Source organism: Ranitomeya imitator, chromosome 1 (genome assembly GCF_032444005.1).
Source record: "Ranitomeya imitator isolate aRanImi1 chromosome 1, aRanImi1.pri, whole genome shotgun sequence".
Classification (NCBI taxonomy): Eukaryota; Metazoa; Chordata; class Amphibia; order Anura; family Dendrobatidae; genus Ranitomeya; species Ranitomeya imitator.
Window position 1 is genome coordinate 496,684,373 of NC_091282.1, and position 27,120 is coordinate 496,711,492.

Genomic DNA, 27,120 nt, shown 5'->3' on the forward strand with positions numbered 1-27,120 from the left:
AATAAAATCCATAGGAATATGCGTCCAGGGCCTCTTCGGGACCGGCAAGGGCAAAAGCAACCCACTGGCACGAGAACAGCAGGGCTTAGCCCGAGCACAAGTCCCACAGGACTGCACAAAAGAACGCACATCCTGTGACAAAGACGGCCACCAAAAGGATTTAGCCACCAAATCTCTGGTACCAAAGATTCCAGGATGACCAGCCAACACCGAACAATGAACCTCAGAGATAACTCTACTAGTCCATTTATCAGGGACAAACAGTTTCTCCGCTGGGCAACGGTCAGGTCTGTCAGCCTGAAATTTTTGCAGCACCCACCGCAAATCAGGGGAGATGGCAGACAAAATTACCCCCTCTTTGAGAATACCCGCCGGCTCAGGAACACCCGGAGAGTCGGGCACAAAACTCCTTGACAGGGCATCAGCCTTCACATTCTTAGAGCCCGGAAGGTACGAAACCACAAAATCAAAACGGGAGAAAAATAGCGACCATCGAGCCTGTCTAGGATTCAACCGTTTGGCAGACTCAAGATAAGTCAAATTCTTGTGATCCGTCAAGACCACCACGCGATGCTTGGCTCCTTCAAGCCAATGACGCCACTCCTCGAATGCCCACTTCATGGCCAACAACTCTCGATTGCCAACATCATAATTGCGCTCAGCAGGCGAAAACTTTCTAGAAAAGAAGGCACATGGTTTCATCACCGAGCCATCAGAACTTCTTTGCGACAAAACAGCCCCTGCTCCAATCTCAGAAGCATCAACCTCGACCTGAAACGGGAGCGAAACATCTGGCTGGCACAACACAGGGGCAGAAGAAAAACGACGCTTCAACTCCTGAAAAGCTTCCACAGCCGCAGAAGACCAATTGACCACATCAGCACCCTTCTTGGTCAAATCAGTCAACGGTTTAGCAACACTAGAAAAATTACTGATGAAGCGACGATAAAAATTAGCAAAGCCCAGGAACTTTTGCAGACTCTTCACAGATGTCGGCTGAGTCCAATCATAAATGGCCTGGACTTTAACAGGGTCCATCTCGATAGTAGAAGGGGAAAAAATGAAACCCAAAAATGAAACATTCTGAACTCCAAAGAGACACTTTGACCCCTTCACAAACAAAGAATTCGCACGAAGGACCTGGAACACCATTCTGACCTGCTTCACGTGAGACTCCCAATCATCCGAGAACACCAAAATATCATCCAAATATACAATCAGGAATTTATCCAGGTACTCTCGGAAGATGTCATGCATAAAGGACTGAAATACTGTTGGAGCATTGGAAAGCCCGAATGGCATAACCAGGTACTCAAAATGGTCCTCGGGCGTATTAAATGCTGTTTTCCATTCATCGCCCTGCTTAATACGCACAAGATTATACACACCACGAAGATCTATCTTGGTGAACCAACTAGCCCCTTTAATACGAGCAAACAAATCAGACAGCAACGGCAAAGGATACTGAAATTTGACTGTCATTTTATTAAGAAGGCGGTAATCAATACAAGGTCTCAAAGAACCATCCTTCTTGGCCACAAAAAAGAACCCTGCTCCTAACGGTGATGACGACGGGCGAATATGGCCTTTCTCCAAGGATTCCTTTATATAACTCCGCATAGCGGCGTGTTCTGGCACAGATAAATTGAACAATCGGCCCTTAGGAAACTTACTACCAGGAATAAAATTAATAGCACAATCGCAATCCCTATGAGGAGGTAGGGCACTGGATTTGGGCTCATCAAATACATCCCGGTAATCCGACAAAAACTCCGGGACTTCAGAAGGGGTGGATGACGAAATAGACAAAAATGGAACATCACCATGTACCCCCTGACAATCCCAGCTGGACACAGACATAGATTTCCAATCCAATACTGGATTATGGACCTGTAGCCATGGCAACCCCAAAACGACCACATCATGCAGATTATGCAATACCAAAAAGCGAATATCCTCCTGATGTGCAGGAGCCATGCACATGGTCAATTGGGTCCTGTACTGAGGCTTATTCTTGGCAAAAGGTGTAGCATCAATTCCTCTCAATGGAATAGGATACCGCAAGGACTCCAAGAAAAAACCACAGCGCCTAGCAAACTCCAAGTCCATCAAATTCAGGGCAGCGCCTGAATCCACAAATGCCATAACAGAATAGGATGACAAAGAGCAAATCAGAGTAACGGACAAAAGAAATTTCGACTGTACTGTACCAATGGTGGCAGACCTAGCGAACCGCTTAGTGTGCTTAGGACAATCGGAGATATTATGAGTGGAATCACCACAGTAAATACACAGCCCATTCCGACGTCTGTGTTCTTGCCGTTCAGCTCTGGTCAAAGTCCTATCACATTGCATAGGCTCAGGTCTATGCTCAGATAATACCGCCAAATGGTGCACAGCTTTACGCTCACGCAAGCGTCGATCGATCTGAATGGCCAAAGACATAGACTCATTCAGACCGGCAGGCATGGGAAATCCCACCATGACATCCTTAAGGGCTTCAGAGAGACCCTTTCTGAAAATTGCTGCCAGGGCACATTCATTCCACTGAGTGAGTACAGATCACTTCCTAAACTTCTGACAATATATCTCTACCTCATCCTGACCCTGACACAGAGCCAGCAAGATTTTCTCTGCCTGATCCACTGAATTTGGTTCATCATAAAGCAATCCAAGCGCCAGAAAAAACGCATCAACATCACGCAATGCCGGATCTCTTGGCGCAAGGGAAAATGCCCAGTCTTGAGGGTCGCCACGTAACAAAGAAATAATGATTTTCACTTGTTGAACAGGGTCACCTGAGGAGCGAGGTTTCAAAGCAAGAAACAATTTACAATTATTTTTGAAATTCAGAAACTTAGATCTATCCCCAAAAAACAAATCAGGAATTGGAATCTTAGGCTCTGACATCGGATTCTGAATCACAAAATCTTGAATGTTTTGTACCCTTGCAGTGAGATTATCCATCCAAGAGGACAGACCTTGAATGTCCATATCCACACCTGTATCCTGAACCACCCAGAGGTAAAGGGGAAAAGAGAGACAAAACACACTGCAAAGAAAAAAAAATGGTCTCAGAACTTCTCTTATCCCTCTATTGAGATGCATTAATACTTTAGGCCACCTGTACTGTTAAGACCTGGTGGTTAGGACAATAATGGACCTGGTGGTTAAAAGCACACAGAATGACCTGATAGTTACTAATAATACAGGACAAGCTCTGGGACGTGGGAACTCTGCTGACCGCAATCCCTAATCCTATCACACACACTAGAAATAGCCGTGGATTGCTCCTAACGCTCCCTATGCAACTCGTCACAGCCTAAGGAACTAGCTAGCCCTAAAGATAGAAAAATAAAGCCTACCTTGCCTCAGAGAAATTCCCCAAAGGAAAAGGCAGCCCCCCACATATAATGACTGTGAGTTAAGATGAAAATTACAAACACAGAGATGAAATAGATATAGCAAAGAGAGGCCCAACTTACTGAACAGACAGAGGATAGGAAAGGTAACTTTGCGGTCAGCACAAAAACTACAAAAAGACCACGCAGAGGGCGCAAAAAGACCCTCCGCACCGACTCATGGTGCTGAGGCGCTCCCTCTGCGTCCCAGAGCTTCCAGCAAGCAAGACAAAAATCAAAATAGCAAGCTGGACAGAAAAATAGCAAACAAGAGAAAAACAAGCAGGAACTTAGCTTCTGCTGGGAAGACAGGTCACAAGAACGATCCAGGAGCGAACTAAACCAATACTGGAACATTGACAGGTGGCATGGAGCAATGATCTAAGTGGAGTTAAATAGAGCAGCCAGCTAACGAATTAACCTCGTCACCTGTGGAAGGAAACTCAGAAGCCGCAGCCCCACTCACAACCACCAGAGGAAGCCCATGGACAGAACCAGCCGAAGTACCATTCATGACCACAGGAGGGAGCTCGACAACAGAATTCACAACAACAAACTCTATTTTCACCTTCAAGTTATCTGCTAATCCTAAAGGTTCACATACTTTTGCCACTCACAGAAATGTGATATTAGATCATTTTCCTAATTAAACTAATGACTAAGTCTAATATTTTTGACTCATTTGTTTGATTTGGTTCTTTTTATCTACTCTTAGGACTTGCATGAAAATTTGATGTAGTTTTAGGTCAAGATTATGCAGAAATGTAGAAAATTCAGAAGGGTTGAAGCACCTATGTATCCACCAACAGAAAGCAAATCATGCTCTGAAAAATACAATATAACTCCAAATGATTAAAAGCCAATAAAAGGTCACTAAAAGCTACCGCAAATTTTACAGCATGTAACATGAAAAGAAAAATGCCCTTGTAGATAACACAAATAACTGTAAATCACAATTACATTGACTTTTTTTGCAGCTCTACATCCCTTGATTTGTACAACCTCTTGAATAGACTGTTGGACAGCTCATGTAGTCATGCAGCATTGGACTTTTCATGATAAATGAAAGTGTGTCACTTACACTTATTTGCAGAAAGTTGTGATTTGTACTGCCCCCGAACTAACCGACATGTTGACCCTTCTCCATTGCAAACTCCACAGTTGTCCTCTTTTGCAGTGCTTCCCAGCTGGTGGTCACAACCAACGATCTGTCAAAAAAGATGTGTATAAATTTTAGTGCTCAGGTTATTTATGTTTTTGTAAATTACTCCCACCTTAGACCTATAGACCTTGGCACATACTCAAACTAAGTAGCTTGCTTGACCTCAAAAGGTATGTTTCCACTGAATATTTTGTAAAATGTTCTATGTGTAGTAAATGGTCTTGTCAAAGCAAATAAAAATACATAGTCTTGTTTTATAGGATGTCACAGATAACCCTTCATTAGCTCCCTGGGACATATTACTGTATGTGAAAACAGCACAAAGTAAGAGAGAAAATCAATATATACTGAAGATTGATGCATAAAATACACAAATGTGAATTCATGATGGTCAGAGAATGCAGTTTTAACAACAGATATCCTAATATATATTATATTAGCTTTATTTTCATTTATTACTATATATTAATTCTGACTTAAAAATATCTATGCTCTGAGCACATTGAATTAATGATATTGCATAACCAAAACAAATAGATCATATACATGGTCCTAAATTAATGGAATTCAAACATTTTACTACAACCATATAAACGCTCTGAAATTTGCCTGGAAAATATCAGTAAGGAAGGAACAAAATATGCTACAAAGCAAAAGTAAAAGTCAGTGTTAAAACAAGCCTTTTAAATTATTTCAAAACACTCTTTTTCAGTGATTACTTTGTATCTCCGTCATACTGCACCCGCAAACACAAATGAAACACCATTTGAAAGCAAGAAAATAGCCAACCAAACCACAAAACCACGATGTGATCACAAAATACACTTTAAACATTAATTTTCATAAACCTGCAGAAAGAAAAATGACCTGCAGGTGGCATCCCACTACCCCAAAGCATACTAATACAAAGCTGAAACAAATCCTAACATTTGGCTTGGGGGCTTTCCAGCTTGCCGAACTCCTCGCCCAGCCGATTTCAGGCAGGTACATATAAAATATTTGCTACATATGTGCAAGTAGAATAAAAGTAAAATTTTACCTGTTTAAGACTTCAGCTTTAAAACTGAAAATATAAATGAATGCAGCCAAAAAGGGACCGGACAGGTTCTGAACCATCAGATTTTCCGTATTATTGTACAGTCATTGAAAAGTCTATCTTCCTTCTAAGGTTGCAGCTTATTCACCCCTGGTTCCAAGTAAAAAACTGCAGTGTTGACATAACTCAGACTGTACATTGTTTCCCAATGGGAGAGATTGGATGAAACAACCATGCAAAAATTGAAAAAAAAAATCGAACCGTGGGGAAAAAAAGGTAAAATAATCTGCAGATATTACTTTTTTTAAAGGGATATTCCCAATTATTATACAATGGTGTAAATACGCTCAGTTATGGGGTCAATTCTCCTTCATCATTTTTACTGACAAAGTGGCACTGCTGTACAGCTGCTCCGTTCACATACACAGGGCTGTGTTGCATTTCCCTACACTGCAGATAGATGGCAGTGCTGCTGTGGAGGGGAAAAAAATGCTGCTGCCCCTGTTCTTTTGCAAGATTGTGACAATCAGACCCCTTCTGATCAGTAAGTAAAATACCATGTTTAATGTTGGGGGATCTCCTTTAGGCTGGAGGTTATCACACACACAACGTATAATAAATTGGTCCGTTTTACACGGATGAGAATCGCATAAATGTTCCCTGAACAGTGATCCGTATGTCATCCGTGTGCAGTGCGAGGGTGCGATTTTCTCGCATGTAAGCATCCGTGTGACATCCATATGGCATCCGTATGGCGAGATTTTCTCGTCGGCTTGCAAAATGGACATATAATGGATCCATGGGCTCAAATATTTGTGAAAACACACACACAGATATATATATATATATATATATATATGTCAGTGAGACACATGCCTCTCTGTGTTCATCATCTCATTTCCGTCTTGCTCAAATGGATCTTTCTATCATAGGTGGGCCATATATTGCACATATCCAGACAACCGTCATTTTTTTGTCAATCATTATAGCACACAGTCATTATTGGGATTAGGTGCCAGAATTGCTACATCAGGTATTGTTTTTGCAGACAGGATATTGAAATATGCAGTAAGAAATTAGAGGAACATATTTGCAGGTGTTTGTGATTCTGCAGGTGGCCTGAACTTTTGAAACATTGTACCAAACTCTCACATAATGGATCGTAAACTATTTTTCCATTCAACTAAATAACTCAATAGAAGACCTTCATACTAGTCTATGCAAATTAAATCATCACTTTCTCTTTTTAAATAAAAAAATGAAAAGCATGATATATCTCCACATTAATACAGGCTAGGATCACGTAGGTAGTATGTGTAGCAAATTTCCATCTAAAATCAGGTGACAATTAGTAATGAGTAAGTGTACTCGTTGCTCGGGTTTTCCAGAGCACGTTCGGGTGGTCTCTGAGTATTTATGACTGCTCGGAGATTTAGTTTTCATCCCCGGCAGCTGAATGATTTACAGCTACTAGCCTGCTTGATTACATGATGTGGGGATTCCCTAGCAACCTGGCAACCCCTACATGTACTCAGCCTGGCTAGTAGCTATAAATCATTCAGCTGAGGCGATGAAAACTAAATCTCCGAGCAGTTACAAATACTCGGAGACCACCCGAGCGTGCTCGGGAAAACCTGAGCAACGAGTACACTCGCTCATCACTAGTGACAATTCATATCCTATACATGAGAATGATGTGTCCGAATTTCCGCTCACATAGAAAATTTCTGCTCAGAAAAGATCTACAAGAATAAGATGTATTTTATCTATTTAAATGATTAGTGATATAGTGGCGCTAGTGCACAGAGGTTTACAGCTGCCGCAAGTCAAGAAACCAACCACAAAGAGATCGGGTATAATCTAATAATGAGTTAAAATAGACTTGCGCTGAAGAAACCAAATGTTAAGGAAGAAATAGAATTTTTGCTAATGCTAAAATACAGAAAGGAATAGAATATACACACATAAAAGTACTCAATAAAAATAATGCAAATACTTCTGAAATCCACACTTGTTAATAATATTGTGTTATGCCCACTATAGATTGTAGAAATGGGAGTGATGATTCCTAACTGGAGTGTAGATTACACAATAATCAACATCTAATGCACTATGTCTATGGGAAGCTGGAAAGAGAAAGCTGTAAGAAAACTTTTTTTGGTTAATAAAAATGAAAAAAAGGACGATTAAAATTCTTCTTGATATGGCTGCGCTAGATGGTAGAGAGAAAAAGATTAATGAACGGGGGAATAAATATGAACAGCCAAGTTGATGTGCTTAGCAAATGGTATGTCCAAAAGGTAGTCCAAATATGTCCTTAATATTAGCCTTGATTAAAAGTCCTTTGCAGAAATGTGTCTGCAGCTCATGGCAAAAGAGCAAAGTCTCTAGTCCTTATAGAGTGTTACCCCAGCCGGCGGCAACCACTCTAGTTCCTGTAAAAGGCAACTCTTTGTGCTGAAAAGTAGCACATTGAGCGATACAGTTAATGTTTGTACGATACCTCCAGTAGTCAGCAAGTGGGCCGGTCATCTTGATTATACTTGCATGTGGTAATCTGCCGTGGGACCAGCGCTCCTTACAGCTTTCTCTTTCCAGCTTCCCACAGGCATAGTGTATTTAATGTTGATTATTGTGTAATATACACTCCAGTTAAGAATCATCACCCGCATTTCTACAATTATAATGGGCATAACACAATATTATTAACAAGTGTGGATTTCAGAAGTATTTGCATTATTTTTATTGAGTACTTTTATGTGTGTATATTCGTTTCCTTTCTGTATTTTAGCATTAGCAAAAATTCTATTCTCCCTTAACAGTTGGTTTCTTCAGCGCAAATCTATTTTAACTCATTATTATTTTATCTATTTCCATGGATTCCACATAGAAAAGCCAGTACAAGAGATCATGGCACTCCACATTACACATGTAGAAATACTAAAACTCACATTTCTGCCTTGGTCCCTGTAATAAATTATGTGCATAGAGCAAATGTGAGAACATATATGGCTGAACATACCCAAACCCAAACTGTATGCACGCAAGATATTAAAGGGACCTTACATCAGTTTTAGCATATTAAACTGGCCATATCATGGAACAGTGGCTGCAGGGCTGACTTTTAAATTTCTCATCTCTGTTGTGGAGAGATCAGATTGTAAAGATTGCATGCAAATTACCTGTTCAACAAAGTCAGTGTTAGCAGAGATTTGTCTCTGGGGAGGTTTAAAAAAAAAAAAAAAAAAAAAAAAATGTCTCCAAAGTCAGAACCAGCAGTAACGTGAGATAAGAGCTGAAGATGCACAGGAGTTTGTAATGACATGCGGAAACACAGCTCTGCTCTATTTGCTTCTCCCACTTGCAAAGACAGCAGGTACTTGCAGTAAGATCAGTGAGGAGAGCAGATCTTTGTGTCATTACAAGCACCTCTACATCTGCAGCTCCCATTTCATGGCACTGTCAGTCTGGGGAGAGAGATAGTAGAAAATAGCTGACAATGCAGTGAGATGAGAGCTACAGATGCAGAAGTGTTTGTAATGACACATAGCTCTGCTCTACTCCACTTCTTCTAATCACAGTATCAACTGGTGGTATGATCAGTGGAGACAGCAGTGAGTCACTACATGTGTTACCATATCAAACAAAGAAAACCTGGTCTGACATTCTCAGGGGGCATTTTCTTTTTTACCTGCATGACAACTGCTGTATATGATTGGTTAACATCGCGGAAGGTAAAAAGTAAACAAATCTCTGGAAACACCCCCTTGGCTGAAGGGGAAAATACCATATAAACTTACTAGCTAATATCTCCACAACCAAAAAGGAACATTAAAAAATAACTGTGTTTTATTCAGGTTTGTAGTGGCTATCCTATGGGGTGGCTAAAACTGGCAAAAGGTCATGTTTACTTTGTGCCTGGATTAATCCACCTGGCAGTGCAAAAAAATGTTGGTTTAAAACCTGAGCTGTCACTAGTAATGAGATCATAGCCAGAAAGCACAAAGCATAGCACTGCATGCCTCCAGAGGAGCAGACATCCAAAGACAGTTTTTTCGCCACTTGATTAAACATCTACATTTGTATTTTTGTCAAACATTTAATGGTATACATTACCCACAGTTGTTTTTATGCACGTTTGTTTAACTGCCTTTTTTAAGGCCTGACTCTTTCTTTTCAAGCGAGAGGTCTTCATTCCTCTTAGCCTCAGGCACTCCAACATCTTTTAGCTACTGCTGTACCTTGGCTGACCTTATGCAACTGGAGATGATGAGGCAAGGAGAAGGATGAGGCAGTGGCACATGGGGATTCAATGCAATTAGCATCCCTGAGCGAAAACAGTGTCTTTTTGATTGTATTCAGAAGTGTTATTTATCATGCTGTGTAACGCGTGTGCCCTGAGACTGAAATCGTAATATAAACACAACTTTTGTTTTACAGTGTGTTCCTTGATTCCTCCTAGCTACATCATGTCACGTGTCTCTCACTCTGACCAAGGAACAATTTGTTTTAAATGTTCTTTTTCATAGCAGTGACACTGTGTATATACATATATCATGAATGATTTCGTTATAGAGGGTCCTGGAGGTAATTGCTTCTAAACTTACACTTGTGAGATCATCACACCTGCAGTACATAGAATATGTGACATTTATTTGGACTGAGAATGACAATCTTTCTGAGTCCAAATGCAAAAGAAAACATTGTATAAAAAGCTAGCCTTAGTTAATACATTGATAATGTGCACTATAACAAAAGAACAATCAGAGACTGAAAAACATGGACATCTTACAAAAAGATATAACACATGAAACTGTCAACATAGCTCCAAACAGGAGGACATTCTGATGTTCTGAGATCATTAACTTGTGCTCCTTATACAAGATGACAAGACAATCATACTCCATTACTAACTCGGAGAAGGTCAAACAAGAGGACAAAGCCAAGTATGTAAAATATTTTATATTAGCAGGTACACAGTACTAACTTCCAAAGCACATGGTCTGTATTTTTCGCCTGTGGAAACTGTTTGCTGTATGTATTTTTGTTGTTTGCTGTAATCACCAAGCTCAGTGCCTCAGAACTGAATCTCTGCTGTGGTGTAACCATCAAATTTCTGCCAATCTCTTGGGTGTTACTGTCAAAATTGTGCCTACTTTGAGAAACCATACCATTACACTGTCCCACATAAAGCAAGTGTCACATACAAGAGGGTTAAATGGTGATTCTTTAGGACTTTGCTCCACGCTCATGTACCATTCTTATTTAAGGTGTTTGCAATGGTAAACTTTTGAGTAACCAGTATAGAATGTTACAATAAAGTAAGAGAGATTAAAAAAAAATTCTAAGCTGTGCTACAAAAAAATATCTAACATTGCTTTAAATATTGCTCGAAAAACTGAAGTAAGCACAAAAGGGCATAAGTTAGCCAGGAAACCTTTTTCACATTACATTCTACGAAATAATTAAAAAAAATCAGAAACACTGATAAATAGCGCAGATGAGAAATTGACTGTAAACGCCACCATTTATTCCCAGTACAATGCAGGAGTGTATGTTACTTAATTGAATCACCTATAACTACAAGTATTGAAAAGCAGATTTCTTACTACAGAATTAGCAGTGTGTATCCAAACATACTTATCAGTGTGTGAAAGCTGCTTGAAAAATCCAGGCTCAAATCACACATTGTTCTGGCTCACCCTACTGAAGTATGTATTTATGGGAATCTACCTTCCCAGGGGTGGAGAACAGTGCAAGGGAGTAAAATAATTTTATTAACTACTCATAGAAAAAAAAGTCTCCTTGTCATGAATGTTATCCTGTCTACATTAAGTGTAATCAATGTCATCATTGTTATTCTGTGACATTTCCCACCCAGTGTTGGTGGGTAATATACATTAGAAGCCCTCTGGCAAAAGAGGAATTAGCAGTAATGATGAATAATACAGAAATGCCTATCTAAGAGAAAGGATAGGGGTGGGTTAAAGGGTCATGTGGGAAAAAGAAAATCTGGCCAAGGATAAAAAATGCATATGACTATTGAATGTTTATTGGATTAATGCCTGTTCAGTGTGCACACTGTACTCCTGTTATGAACAAAGACTAAAAAACAATTGGGAGGATAACAACTAATCCAAGCTGGCAAAATTAATGTTGTTAATTGGAGACATTAAATTGGACTCAAAGTATTGGCAGTATTGTATGAAACTGAACAAATTGGAGCATCTTTTCTTAGAATTGAGTTGAAATATTGGTGGTTCTCCATTAAGGATCACAATTTCTTGTCCAGTAGTGAGACCAGCAACAAAAGGGGGTCTCTCACGCTGAACACTTACTACCAGATTTCCTCACAGTAAACAGTTGACTATTGGGCGACCCAGCAAACGGACACTTTGTGATTACTGCTATAAGGTAGTAATTGTCAAAATGGAAAACCTCTTTAGACCAGAACGCTTGAAAAAGTCATGTTAAAATCGAACTGTGAGTCTCTCAACTGTAGATGGGAGAGTTGAACAGGCCCTATACATATTACAATTTCTGCTAATCATGCAGAAATCAACAAACAGTACTTTTCTAAAGTGATATTGGCCAAACTTTATAGTCTCTGTTCTGGCTATACAACCACAATTACAAAAAAGTTGGGACACTGTGTAAAATGTAAAAGTAAACAAGAAAACAATGATTTGGAAGTCTGCTAGAGAAACATTTTATTAATAACAGAATATAGAACACAGATCAGAAGTTGAAAGACATTTTTCAATTTAATTAGAAATTTTTTTATTAATTTAGAAATTGATGGCAGCAAAATATCTAAAAAAAACGTCAGGACAGGTTAACAAAAGGCTAGATAAATAATTTAAAACAGCTGGAAGGTCAATTTTCAACTAAATCTTTTTTAGAATTGTGGTTGAAAAGTCTTTGAAGAAAAGGAATATAAACCAGCTCACCCGTGATGCATAAGCTGAGTTTCGGGAGTACGGACCCGCTGTGTCCAGGTGTATAAAATCCAAAAGAAGAAAATGTCCAGCTTCACCGAATTCGTGAAAAAAAGTTTTCTTTATTCATAAACTTAAACATGGAGGATACAAACTTCAGCACAAACCATATGGGTAAGAATCTCAACGCGTTTCTGGAGACTAAGCTCCCTTAATCATGACAACATGATTGTCATGATTAAGGGAGCTTAGTCTCCAGAAACGCATTGAGATTCTTACCCATATGGTTTGTGCTGAAGTTTGTATCCTCCATGTTTAAGTTTGTGAATAAAGAAAACTTTTTTTCACGGATTCGGTGAAGTTGAAAATTCTTGCATCATTTTTTGTAACCATTTTTACTTACTAGATTTGTAGACTGCATCGATCACCATGTCCTGTAACTTTAAACCATTAACAGCCCACGCCCTGCCTCCCGAATAATCAGTTGAATGCTGGAACTCTGTCTGATGATGAAGCATTCTTGGATTCAAATACAAGAAACCTGGAATCATTGGTATCTGGCAGGTTTTAGGAGCTTAACTCTTCTGGAAATCTGAGACTGGTTCTCTTGTTCTGAGATAGCTGGGAATTTGTTAAGTGTGAGTCTCCAGCACAGCACAATTTACACATTTTGTAGAAATTATCTTCTTGAACACTCTCAAGTAACTTTTAATAGGCTTGTTAACTACATTCTATAGTTTTTCAGCAGGTTTGACATGACAAAACCTTGATTCGGATTCCTCCAAAATTAAATCTAGTTACAAATACTTGAAAAACAGGTGTAAAACTGTAGCCCAACAGAATGCCTCCAAGTGATCCTATCCAGAGTTTCTAAAATGACAGCTTAGGTTTCTGGAATATTTGGTGAATCAGCACATATACCAGTGCCAAAAGCAAGCCACAATAGTAAGCAGTGTACATGTAGAAATATTCCCCTGCCATAACATATGTTATCCATACGCATCTAAAATGATTCTGACATTCAAGACAACCTGGCTAGCCAGCATAAGGGAATAATTCCTAACTGTTCACCTCTATCTGCAAGTGAAGATATATTTTAAGTAATGAAAAAAAGTTACAATAGTGATGGAAACGAAACAGGTGAAAACCACAATCTGAAAAATAAGAGTCAATAAATGAGTTGTGCGTAGACATGGATAAGAATGACACACTCCCAATATAATGACAGCAATCAGTTCTGGCCATGGTCCAGAAAGAGAACGCAAACGTTTTTTTCTGTCATTTTTTTCCTTTCAGTGAACACCAAGGAGAAATGAAACAATTCGATGCCCAGGACTATAATGATCACCAAACTATTTACAATTGGAGAAAGCCAGAAAAATATTTGTCCTCCCATGGATTTTCAGAATATTCAACCATTGCCAACTTCTGGATAATATGTGTTGAATGATTTATCTTTCATCTTTGAACAGACTGGAATCAGTTTGTCAATCTAATAGTTGCCAACAGTCAAGAATTTCCCGGGACTGTCCTGAAATAAGTTTGATGAATTGGGACAAGTCCCAAATCAAAAAGGGGCAGATATTACATGAACCCCCCTTTTTGTGCCATTTCCAGGGCAATCATTTGGACAGGGTTTACACAAACTAAGTGAATAGTTGTTAAAGGAAACCTGTCATATTCACTAATGTCCATAATAGTGCTATGAAGGTGCTTGGCTATTGTACTGAAAGTGCGTTATCCAGGAGAAAATACTTTATCTCTCCATGGAGCCACCGGCTTTCAGTCAAGCAGATGTGCCTAAACTTATTATAGTCACTGCTCACAGCACTGAAGGGGGCAGTTGTAAGCATGCCCGACACTGACTGATAGCTCGCTCTCCACTGATTCACTGCAGAGCGGGCTGTCAGTCAGGACAGGGATATACATACAGTTCCGCTCTCAGTGCTATGAGCAGTGACTATAATTGCTCCAGGCTTGCCAGCATGACTGAAATCCGGTAGCTCCCAGGAGATATGAAGTTCATTTTTTCTTTATTACCATACTTTCAGTTTAGCAGCCAGGCACATTCATAACACCATTAGGGATCGCTCTCATCTGCATATAACTTGGCTGAGTGAAATTGCACTTGTACCAATGTTATTCAATGAATCAGTGCTTATCTGTGATTCTTTTCTCAGATGGAATCTGGATGAGAAAAAAAAATCACAACATGATACAAGCAGATGCATATATCGGATGAGACGTCAAGTCAATCGGTGCGAGAATTAAATTGCACAGCACAAGGACCATATGTGTGCGGTCAGATATTTACACATGCATTTCAAAGGAAAACCGACATTCCATCAGCCAAGTACAGTAAATTCACAGTCCAAACCGCCAGAATAGGATATATAGATAGAATAAATACATAGAAATATGTCAGTGCGATATATGATGCATATGTAGTTTACTGTACATGGATTTAGCTAATAAATGAAAAAATGTAGTGGGATCCCCCCTATTTTTTAATAACCAGCTAAAGGAAAGCAGACAGTTCTGACATTGTCTTAATAGTCTGTGAAGGGAACAATATCCATGGAGCTTCCAGCCTATTAATATCAGCTCACAGCCTTTACTGGTTATTAAAAAGAGGGGACCCTAAAAAAAATGACGTGGGGTCCCCCTAATAAGACCAACCCTTAGCTGCCTCAGAAATGGTGTATCCATTAGATGCGCCAAATCTGGCACTTAGCCTTGGCTCTTTCTGACTGCCCAGGTAGCAATCGGGGTAATAGGTTTGGGGTTTATGTCAGCTGTGTAATGTCCGATCACATCAACCCCGGGGCTCAGTAATGGAGAGGTGTCTGCCGTTACTGCTGGTTCAGTACTAACGTCACTGCTCATCACAGCAGCTGTGTTCTCATGCTGCGCAGCAAGAGACCCGGCAGAGGCTGCTGCTCCGGTCTATGAAGCTGCGATCCCTGAACAGAACTCCATAGATTGGACAACAAAGACGGGGATCGTCGTGCAACCTCCAAATTATAGATTATGGCAGATACCAATGGTTAATTTTTGTGATTAATAAATGCTTAAAACAGGGTAATTGTTGAGGAGTGCTTTTTAAAATTATAGGACTATTCTGTGTGTGTTTATTTCTTTTGACTATGGGGTTAGTAATGGTGGTGTCTGACAGAGCTGGTCTTATTAGGCTGGGACGGGGCCCATCCCAGCCTATTAATATCAGCCGAAAGCTGTCTGCTTAGCCTTTGCTGGTTATTAAAAGTCCTAGTACACCACATATTTTGGGGGGGAGAATCCACCCTTTTTAATAAAAAGCAAAGGCTAAGCAAACAGCTGTGAGATAATAATAATAGACTGAGAAGCTCCATGTTTATTAGCCCCTTCCCAGACTAATAAGACCAGGTCACAGCTGCCTGCTTTCCCTTAGCTGGTTATTAACCCCTTTACCCCCAAGGGTGGTTTACACGTTAATGACCGGCCAATTTTTACAATTCTGACCACTGTCCCTTTATGAGGTTAAAACTCTGGAACGCTTCAACGGATTCCAGTGATTCTGACATGACCATGATAGTGGTAAAAATTCTTTGATAGTACCTGCGTTTATTTGTGAAAAAAATGGAAATTTGGCGAAAATTATGAAAATTTTGCAATTTTCCAAGTTTGAATTTTTATGCAATTAAATCACAGAGATGTCACACAAAATACTTAATACCGTATATACTCGAGTATAAGCCGAGATTTTCAGCCCAAATTTTTGGGCTGAAAGTGCCCCCCTCGGCTTATACTCGAGTCACGGTAGCGGTGGGGTCGGCGGGTGAGGGGGAGAGGGCGCTGAGGTATACTTACCTAGTCCCAGCGATCCTCGCACTGTCCCTGCCGTCCCAAGGGCTTCGGCGCTGCAGCTTCTTCCTCTCTTCAGCGGTCACGTGGGACCGCTCATTAGAAAAATGAATAGGCGGCTCCACCTCCCATAGGGGCGGAGCCGCCTATTCATTTCTCTAATCAGCGGTGCCGGTGACCGCTGATAGAGAAAGAAGCTGCGGCACCGAAGACCGTGTGACAGGCGGGGACAGCGCGAGGATCGCCAGGACTAGGTGAGTAGTTTATATTCACCTGTCCACGTTCCAGCCGCCGGGCGCCGATCCATCTTCCCGGCGTCTATCTGCGCTCTGACTGTTCAGGTCAGAGGGCGCGATGACGCACTAGTGTGCGCGGCGCCCTCTGCCTGATCAGTCAGAGCAGAGACGCCGGGAAGATGGAGGCGCCGGGACCGGACGCTGGGAGCTGCAATCAGCGAGGTGAGTATGGCTTTTTTTTTTTTATTGCAGCAGCAGCGGCCATGGCACAGACTTATACCGAGCATTTATGGGGCAATATGAGCGCAGCAGAGCACAGTATGGGGAAGATATGGGGATATATGAACGCAGCAGAGCACAGTATGGGGCAGATATGGGGATATATGAACGCAGCAGAGCACAGTATGGGGCAGATATGGGGATATATGAACGCAGCAGAGCACAGTATGGGGCAGATATGGGGATATATGAACGCAGCAGAGCACAGTATGGGGCAGATATGGGGATATATGAACGCAGCAGAGCACAGTATGGGGCAGATATGGGGATATATGAACGCAGCAGAGCACAGTATGGGGCAGATATGGGGATATATGAACGCAGCAGAGCACAGTATGGGGCAGATATGGGGATATATGAATGCAGCAGAGCACAGTATGGTGCAGATATGGGGATATATGAACGCAGCAGAGCACAGTATGGGGCAGATATGGGGATATATGAACGCAGCTACTGATGTCTCAATTAATTTTACTTTTATTGGTATCTATTTTTATTTTTGAAATTCACCGGTAGTTGCTGCATTTACACCCTAGGCTTATACTCGAGTCAATAAGTTTTCCCAGTTTTTTGTGGCAAAATTAGGGGGGTCGGCTTATACTCTGGTCGGCTTATACTCGAGTATATACGGTAAGTAACATTTCCCACATGTCTACTTTACATCAGCACAATTTTGGAACCAAAATGTTTTTTTGTTAGGGAGTTATAAGGGTTAAAAGTTGACCAGCAAATTCTCATTTTTACAACACCATTTTTTTTTTTAGGGACCACATCTCATTTGAAGTCATTTTGAGGGGTCTACATGATAGAAAATACCCAAGTGTGACACCATTCTAATAACTGCACCCCTCAAGGTGCTCAAAACCATATTCAAGAAGTTTATTAACCCTTCTGGTGCTTCACAGGAATTTTTGGAATGTTTAAATAGAAATGAACATTTAACTTTTGTTCACAAAAAATTTAATTCAGCTCCAATTTGTTTTATTTTACCATGGGTAACAGGAGAAAATGGACCCCAAAAGTTGTTGTACAATTTGTCCTGAGTACACCATATGTGGGGGGTAAACCACTGTTTGGGTGCATGACAGAGCTCGGAAGCGAAGGAGCGCTATTTGACTTTTCAATGCAAAATTGACTGGAATCGAGATGGGACACCATGTTTTATTTGGAGAGCCCCTGATGTGCCTAAACATTGAAACCCCCCACAAGTGACACAATTTTGGAAAGTAGACCCCCTAATGAACTTATCTAGAGGTGTGGTGAGCACTTTGACCCACCAAGTGCTTCACAGAAGTTTATAATGCAGAGCCGTAAAAATAAAACAAAAATTTTTTCCCACAAAAATTATTTTTTAGCCCCCAGTTTTGTATTTTCCCGAGGGTAACAGGGGAAATTGGACCAAAAAATTTGTTGCCCAATTTGTCCTGAGTGCGATGATACACCATATGTGGGGGGAACCACTGTTTGGGCGCATGGGAGGGCTCGGAATGGAAGGAGCGCCATTTGGAATGCAGACTTAGATGGAATGGTCTGCAGGTGTCACATTGCGTTTGCAGAGCCCCTAATGTATCTAAACAGTAGAAACCCCCCACAAGTGACACCATTTTGGAAAGTAGACCCCCTAAGGAACTCATCAAGATGTGTGGTGAGCGCTTTGACCCACTAAGGGCTTCACAGAAGTTTATAATGCAGAGCCTTAAAAATAAATAAAAAAATTTTCCCACAAAAATAATTTTTTGGCCCCCAGTTTTGTATTTTCCCGAGGGTAAGAGGAGAAATTCGACCGCAAAAGTTGTTGTCCAATTTGTCCTGAGTATGCTGATACCCCATATGTGGGGGGAACCACCGTTTGGGCGCATGGGAGGGCTCGGAAGGGAAGGAGTGCCATTTGAAATGCAGACTTAGATGGAATGGTCTGCAGACATCACATTGCGTTTGCAGAGCCCCTAATGTACCTAAACAGTAGAAACCCCCCACAAGTGACCCCATATTGGAAACTAGACCTCCCAGGGAACTTATCTAGATGTGTTGTGAAAACTTTGAACCCCCAAGTTTTTCACTACAGTTTATAACGCAGAGCCGTGAAAATAAAAAATCTTTTTTTTTCCCACAAAAATTATTTTTTAGCCCCCAGTTTTGTATTTTCCCAAGGGTAACAGGAGAAATTGGACCCCAAAAGTTGTTGTCCTATTTGTCCTGAGTGCGCTGATACTGCATATGTTGGGGTAAACCCCTGTTTGGGCACACGGTAGAGCTCGGAGGGGAAGAAGCCCTGTTTTACTTTTTCAACGCAGAATTGGCTGGAATTGAGATCGGACGCCATGTCGCGTTTGGAGAACCCGTGATGTGCCTAAACAGTGGAAACCCCCCAATTATAACTGAAACCCTAATCCAAACACACCTCTAACCCTAATCTCAACAGTAACCCTAACCACACCTCTAACCCTGACACACCCCTAACCCTAATCCCAACCCTATTCCCAACTGTAAATGTAATCTAAACCCTAACCGTAACTTTAGCCCCAACCCTAACCCTAACTTTAGCCCCAACCCTAACTGTAGCCTTAACCCTAGCCCCAACCCTAACCCTAACCCTAGCCTTAACCCTAGCCCTAACCCTAGCCCTAACCCTAGCCCTAACCCTAGCCCTAACCCTAGCCCTAACCCTAGCCCTAACCCTAACCCCAACCCTAATGCGAAAATGGAAATAAATACTTTTTTTTAATTTTTCCCTAACTAAGGGGGTGATGAAGGGGGGTTTGATTTACTTTTATAGCGGGTTATTTAGCGGATTTTTATGATTGGCAGCCGTCACACACTGAAAGACGCTTTTTATTGCAAAAAATATTTTTTGCGTTACCACATTTTGAGAGCTATAATTTTTCCATATTTTTGTCCACAGAGTCATGTGAGGTCTTGTTTTTTGCGGGACGAGTTGAAGTTTTTATTGGTAACATTTTCGGGCACGTGACTTTTTTTTATCACTTTTTATTCCGATTTTTGTGAGGCAGAATGACCAAAAACAAGCTATTCATGAATTTCTTTTAGGGGAGGCGTTTATACCGTTCCGCGTTTGGTAAAATTGATAAAGCAGTTTTATTCATCGGGTCAGTACGTTTACAGCGATACCTCATTTATATCTTTTTTTATGTTTTGGCGCTTTTATACGATAAAAACTATTTTATAGAAAAAATAATTATTTTTGCATCGCTTTATTCTCAGGACTATAACTTTTTTAGTTTTTTGCTGATGATGCTGTATGGCGGCTTGTTTTTTGCGGGACAACATGACGTTTTCAGCGGTACTATGGTTATTTATATCTGTCTTTTTGATCGTATGTTATTCCACTTTTTGTTCGGCGGTATGATAATAAAGCGTTGTTTTTTGCCTCGTTTTTTTTTTTTCTTACGGTGTTCACTGAAGGGGTTAACTAGTAGGCCAGTTTTATAGGTCGGGCCGTTACGGACGCGGAGATACTAAATATGTGTACTTTTATTGTTTTTTTTTTATTTATTTAGATAAAGAAAGGTATTTATGGGAATAATATATATATTTTTTTTCATTATTTAGGAATTTTTTTTTTTTTTTTTTTTACACATTTGGAATTTTTTTTAAAACTTTTTTACTTTGCCCCGTTTGCCCAGTTTGCACAGCACTCTGTCAGATCACCGATCTGACTTACAGCACTGCAGGCTTCACAGTGCCTGCTCTGAGCAGGCTCTGTGAAGCCACCTCCCTCCCTGCAGGACCCGGATGCCGCGGCCATCTTGGATCCAGGCCTGGAGCAGGGAGGGAGGTAGAGAGACCCTCACTGTGGGGTGCTCAGGGAAGCCCGCAGGGAGCCCCCTCCCTGCGCGATGCTTCCCTGTACCGCCGGCACATCACGATCATGTTTGATCGCAGTGTGCCGGGGTTAATGTGCCGGGAACGGTCCGTGACCGCTCCTGGCACATAGTGCCGGATGTCAACTGCGATAGGTAGCTGACACCCGGCCGCGCTTCCCCCGTGAGCGCGGCCGATCACGTATGACGTACTATCCCGTCGGTGGTCATAGGGGCCCACCCCACCTCGACGGGATGGTACGTCTAATGTCAGAAAGGGGTTAAAAATAAGGGGGACCCCATACCATTTTTTAAATTAATTATTTATTTAATAGTCTAAATAAGGCTAAGCACCCTTTAGTGCCAAATGAAAGGCTATAAGGTGCTAGTTTATTATATGTAGGGGGCTTGTGACATTAAATATCTACAGAACATCTGTCCTATTTATTTTATCTATATCTGTATATAAGATTACTTTATTAGTTTGTCAATTAGCTTTAAATTACATAGAGAATTACAGTATGTAAAAGCTTATGTTAAAAACGCATTGCAAATGGATTGCGTACGCATGTCATACGTATGTCATATGGAAACTAGTTGAGAAAAATTGCAGTGTCCTCGCATGACACTCATCCAAATTTTCAGAAGTAACATTGGAGCGATTTTTTATCCGCAGATGAAAGTGAGCCCTTAGCCCGCAGATTAACCCTATATGTATAGGGTAATACCATTATTGAACCTGACAGTTTCCCTTTAAATATGCATTTTAACTTAAGTGAGTGAATGAGGCTGAGCTGTCTTACCACATGCTACCCTTGAACCATAGTAGCACTGGTTATAGAAAAAAATGGCCAATATTTTCTAACCTCAAACTTTCATAGAGTTAACATAAAGTTCCAACTTTGAATTCCTTTAAAGATTATATTGAGGAGTTGTATAAATATAATAGTTTGAGATTTAGCATACATCACACTTCCATATGTTGGCTTCAAAATGCAGTACAATAATATTTAGTTTTGCAGCATCTTAAATAAGATTAAAACATGATGCATGATGAGCGCCTTCTACACAATGAATAGTTGTAATGCAAACATTTCAATCTAGGCAATCCTAAAATGACCTTTATGGTTATATGAGATATGTATATTGTGTTTGCCACTTTTCATTTATTGCCTTAGAAAGCCTGGGAAAGGCAGTTTATTGAATCACTATGCAAATTACAAGCATAACTGTTTACAAGACACTTGTGTGTTTTCCATGTCACATTCCATACCGTCTCTGTTTATTATAATCGGAGCATTAACTGTCTAGCTAGGCTTGGTGGAGACGGGGGATTTTATTCTCCAGTGATGCTTACTAGTAAATGCTAGACATTTAGTCTAACTCTTAGTTCACTGAGTGATAGGAGAAAGTGGGCGAACTTGGTGCTTTCCTTATGTTCAATTCACTTTTAATAGTTTGGAGTCTGGTCACATTTTTGTGGTATGTTGGAAGCCTTCATAATGTAAGCAATATTTTCTTCTTGGAAAATCTTTTGGCCAACGAGGCCACAAGAAAACGACAGGTAGATTACACAATTCATAATTGTAAACAACAAAAAAAGCGTTAGTCAATATTATTTCGAAATCACATTTAAATGTAGGAACAAAACAGTATTTATTTCCAAGAGTTTTTTTTCCTTTCCTTAAAACATGAGTTTGTTTTGTTCTACAAATGCCAGTAATGTGTCTGATAATACAGATTGGGAAAGCCTGTTTATAGAGAAACACTTTCAGGAGCCCTCTTACAGAATGCAGTTGCTCTGGGGCAGGGACTGGAAAGTTCAGGTTTATTTTTGGTAAATACATAGCAGGAGAACATTAGTAAGTCCATTAATCTGGAGCACTGAATACAAACATTTGTCCTTTTAAAAAGTTTAAGTATGTTAATTGCAGTACTTAGAAAAGTGAAAACTGCAGCAAAGCTTAGACCTGTTCACAAACAAGAACTAGAATAGCAAATAATCAAATAGTAATCTTAATGTTGTCCTGTGCAAGTAAAGACTCCATCCCCCAAAACGGGGAACGTTCATAAATAGAGGACCTGTTATTTAAAATGTAAGTCCAGATTCAGACTTTTCTGACTCAAACAGTGATGCGGAGATTGAGAAGTGGAAGTAGACAGTAGTATCTAAAAGATATATGGGTACTTTAACTGCATGCAGGTAATCATTTTGCTTTAGACTAGTAAAAACTGAGTAATCCAAAAGGAATTTAAGCATAGCTCTGTAAATTAACTGAATTGTAACAGATTTCTCTAACCCAGATCAATATTTTTAAGATCAGGTAAGTGATAAGAAATGGAAATAACAATTTGTCAAACATTTCCGAGCTCCACTGGTAAAGTTGCCTGGGTCCTCTAAGTCCGACACCAAAAGACTGTGGCTCCAAAAGCAGGTAAGGCATTTAGGCTTTGGCTATTCTTCTTAACTGTATCTTATTTTTTTGAGAATATGAATTGCAGTAAAACTTTTTTTTTTATTTTTTTTTTTTTACTCTCTTATAAAAATCTGAAAATGCAAGCTCCATCTCAGAAAATACCACTATAAAACTTTTGTGGCAAATTTGTAATGCCATACAAAAGTAGTACAGCTTAATTATCATCACTAAAACACTTACAAAAATGTACCAACTCAACGGTAGTTTCTACAGTACATCATTTTTAGGTGTACCTCTGTAAATATACTGAATTTTTTCATTTATTTTTAAAATTCTTTTTATTATGATTTTATAAAATGATAACTACGAAGGTTACAATTAAACAATAACCTGTTCACAGGAACAGGCAGTAAATTGGTCAGGTACTGTAAAATTAAAAAAAACGTTAGTAGTAATAAAAAGACGCGCTAACCTGTAGAGGATAAATTATGGGACATGCAACAATTTATAACGAACAAACAAATCATCAGCAAAATTTAATGGGTGCAGGAGAAGGTAGGGTATCGGGAGGGGGAGGGCAGTGGGAGTCCAATTCTTTTAAACCATAGAGAGTTAGGTGTACTATTAGAGGCATGAGAGAGCACGATGGAAATAACAATTTGTCAAACATTTCCGAAGTCATGTTTCGAAGTCATCATGACTTCTTCTTCAGGAAATACCACAAAGACTTTGTGATATCTCCTGAAGAAGTCATGATGACTTTGGAATGCGTAGAATAAACCACCATCATCCTTTAACCATATTTTGTATTCTGAATTGTCTGGCAGCGCAGATATATTCCACTATCTTCCTTGATAATAGCTCTAATTTTAATGAGATGACTCTACTGACTCTGTCCCAGTCTATATAGAAAAGCTGACAAGTGAGCTACATAAGGCATTTTCACTAACCATAAACAAGAAATTAGTATTTTATAATTGAATCCATTATGTTTCTATGTTAGAAGCTGTCATTCTAATACAATATTTTAGGTTATTGTTTTTGTATTTACACAGTGTAATAACTGGAAACAAAACTTAAATACAGTATATAGCTTTTAATTGTTTTCCTGGTCTATATTGCCGCAAGGCACAGAAGCAGTATATTATGTATCGGCTCCATACTGTTTTACTGGTTTCCTTCTTTATTTTTGTTTATGCTCTATTTAGTCATATTATTACATGATATGTCATCACACATGGAATAGCTATAATGTGTGTCAATACAGAACAGATGTCACTAAAAGGAATGGGGTAATATTAAATGAAAACAATCTAAATCGTCGTATGTCGTCTTTATTACATTTTAATAAATGTTAATTCGCTCTTTACCCTAATATAACTAACTTCTACTTTTATGTTTCTCAGAACCATCACAGCATGGTCTCTTGACTGTGATGATGAAAGTTTCTCAAAGATGTTATACCAATTGCCTCTTCAGAGAGGTAGAGACCCCTGAAACACGTGGCTGCAAATAGAGATTCAGGTTTGGCAATTATCCTAAGTCATGAGCAAGACTTGTTAAAGGGTCAATATTGACTTGTTGCATTGCTACTTCCAATAGGTGGCACCAAAGTTCAAGTCCTTTTCCTCTCCAAACAGCCAATTTTGATATTTATTTTCCTACAGGAGCAGTGCATTGCCTATAAGTCTCCTTACACTGATAAGCCAGGCTTGTCTCGACAAGGAGAGACATTGACCGTTAAGCCACAAAAATGTTATATTCTCAAGACAAGTCTCATTTTTCACACATAACTACAACATGTACTGATGCAGCAATAGTTATCTTGACTCACAACACATCATCTCATTAGCTTTTAAGGTTGTCTCAATTAAAACCTATCAATACAAAAGCCACCGATCGGTGGGGTCGAATTACACTTTTTGCTCTTTGATATTCCAGCCCTGCTATACTAAACTTGGTCAATCAAGCAACCAATGTGCAACATTTTTGGATGTATTTTTTTCCCTGATCAGTAAAAATGTCATGTTGTCCTGAGTGATATAACTGCAACTGAATTCTTGGGTCATTTGTCTCCCGGGAGTTTCCCTCACTAAAGGTACTGTCACACTAGACGATATCGCTAGCGATCCGTGACGTTGCAGCGTCCTCGCTAGCGATATCGTCCAGTGTGACAGGCAGCAGCGATCAGGCCCCTGCTGGGAGATCGCTGGTCGGGGAAGAAAGTCCAGAACTTTATTTCGTCGCTGGACTCCCCGCAAACATCGCTGAATCGGCGTGTGTGACACCGATTCAGCGATGTCTTCACTGGTAACCAGGGTAAACATCGGGTAACTAAGCGCAGGGCCGCGCTTAGTAACCCGCTGTTTACCCTGGTTACCAGCGTAAAAAAACAAACAGTACATACTTACATTCAGCTGTCTGTCCCTTGCCGTCTGGTTCCTGCCTTGACTGCTGGCCATAAAGTGAAAGCAGAGCACAGCCACAGCGGTGAGTCACCGCTGTGTGACTCACCGCTGTGCTGTGCTTTCACTTTCACTTTGCGGCCAGCAGTCAGTGCAGGAACCAGACGGCAAGGGACAGACAGCTGAATGTAAGTATGTACTGTTTGTTTTTTTACGCTGGTAACCAGGGTAAACATCGGGTTACTAAGCGCGGCCCTGCGCTTAGTTACCCGATGTTTACCCTGGTTACCGGGGACCTCGGGATCGTTGGTCGCTGGAGAGCTGTCTGTGTGACAGCTCTCCAGCGACCAAAGAGCGACGCTGCAGCGATCCGGATCGTTGTCGGTATCGCTGCAGCGTCGCTAAGTGTGACGGTACCTTAACCATTTGATGATAAGTACATATTATCACCTCCGATGCACAGTTGCCATTGTTTCATTATAGCGTGTATTGACACAATCTTATTTTATATGCAGTACTCTATGTTATACTCTTAGCAAATTCCTTTAATATTCTCACTACTGACCATTGGTAACTAGAAAGAGTTACAAAGAAATGAAGGTATACAAACTCTGCCAAGATTTCTGTGCCCATGAAAAAGATAGATGGTCTAAGTTAATAAAGATACAAAGAATTTGGGTGTTTCTGAATGAACTGTGACATAAAGCTATAGTTCACATTCATTTTAAAAATTAATTGGAACTCTTAACATATGCAAACGAGGTCCATCCGCTGCTAACAATTTTTCTCTAGATAGAAATGATTTAGTAACTCTGATTTGGCTTTGTGACTTCTTTCATTCAATGCAAACTGATATGTACAAGACTTGACTGCCAAAGAGGCATTGCTGGGCAATGCCCCCTAACAGGCTAGGCTACCATTCTGAACCAAGGGAGCATCAGACAGTGGAGACAGAGAGCCCTGAGACCCAGCATGAAACATGTTTTGTTTTTAATATTCACTCTCTCCTACTACAAGTCTTTGTTTAACCTGGCTCCTGCACTCTCTCTCTCTCCTTGAAAAGAAAGAGGGGGAATAAAGAAAACATGTTAGCCATCCAAGCCAAGCTCTTGGGACTATTTAGGAAAGTGGTGGTGGAAGAGGTATAAGCCCCAGTGGATTTAAAGTACGCAAAGGACAAGGTTAGAGTATATTGCTTACCCATAGCTTTTACACTGCCAATTTAGATTCGGCCAGAAGAATTTCTCTTCCTACACAAAAGGGCCAGTGGTGTTGGCTCAGCTCAGAGACCCAATGCCAAGGGAAATGAAGCGGAAAGAAAAACAAATAACAACTTGGGGGCTCATTTCCATATTAAACAGTGGTGCAGAACTGCAGGGAATCTCATTTCACAGGAGTCAATGCCCAGATAATCTCGAAACTAGACAGATGCTGACAGCCATACAAAATCTACAAACGCCGTTCGCCTGAAAACACTGAAGACTCAATTACACTCCTATTTTCTTTTTAACAAACAGACTTTATCATGTTAATGTTATCAACTGACTAGTCAGAACAGTCTATGCTCATATATAGTGATCTC

General features: G+C 40.2%; 1 protein-coding gene across 3 annotated transcripts in view; it reads right to left on the reverse strand.

Annotated features, from left to right (window-relative positions):
• Positions 1 to 27,120, reverse strand: part of ADAMTSL1 (ADAMTS like 1) — a 550,804-nt gene that overhangs the window by 338,880 nt on the left and 184,804 nt on the right. For all 3 annotated transcript variants that reach the window (XM_069766222.1, XM_069766229.1, XM_069766237.1), the window contains exon 5: positions 4,483 to 4,609. In XM_069766222.1, coding sequence (XP_069622323.1) covers positions 4,483 to 4,609 — 127 coding nt within the window. The remainder of the gene's footprint in view (positions 1 to 4,482; positions 4,610 to 27,120) is intronic.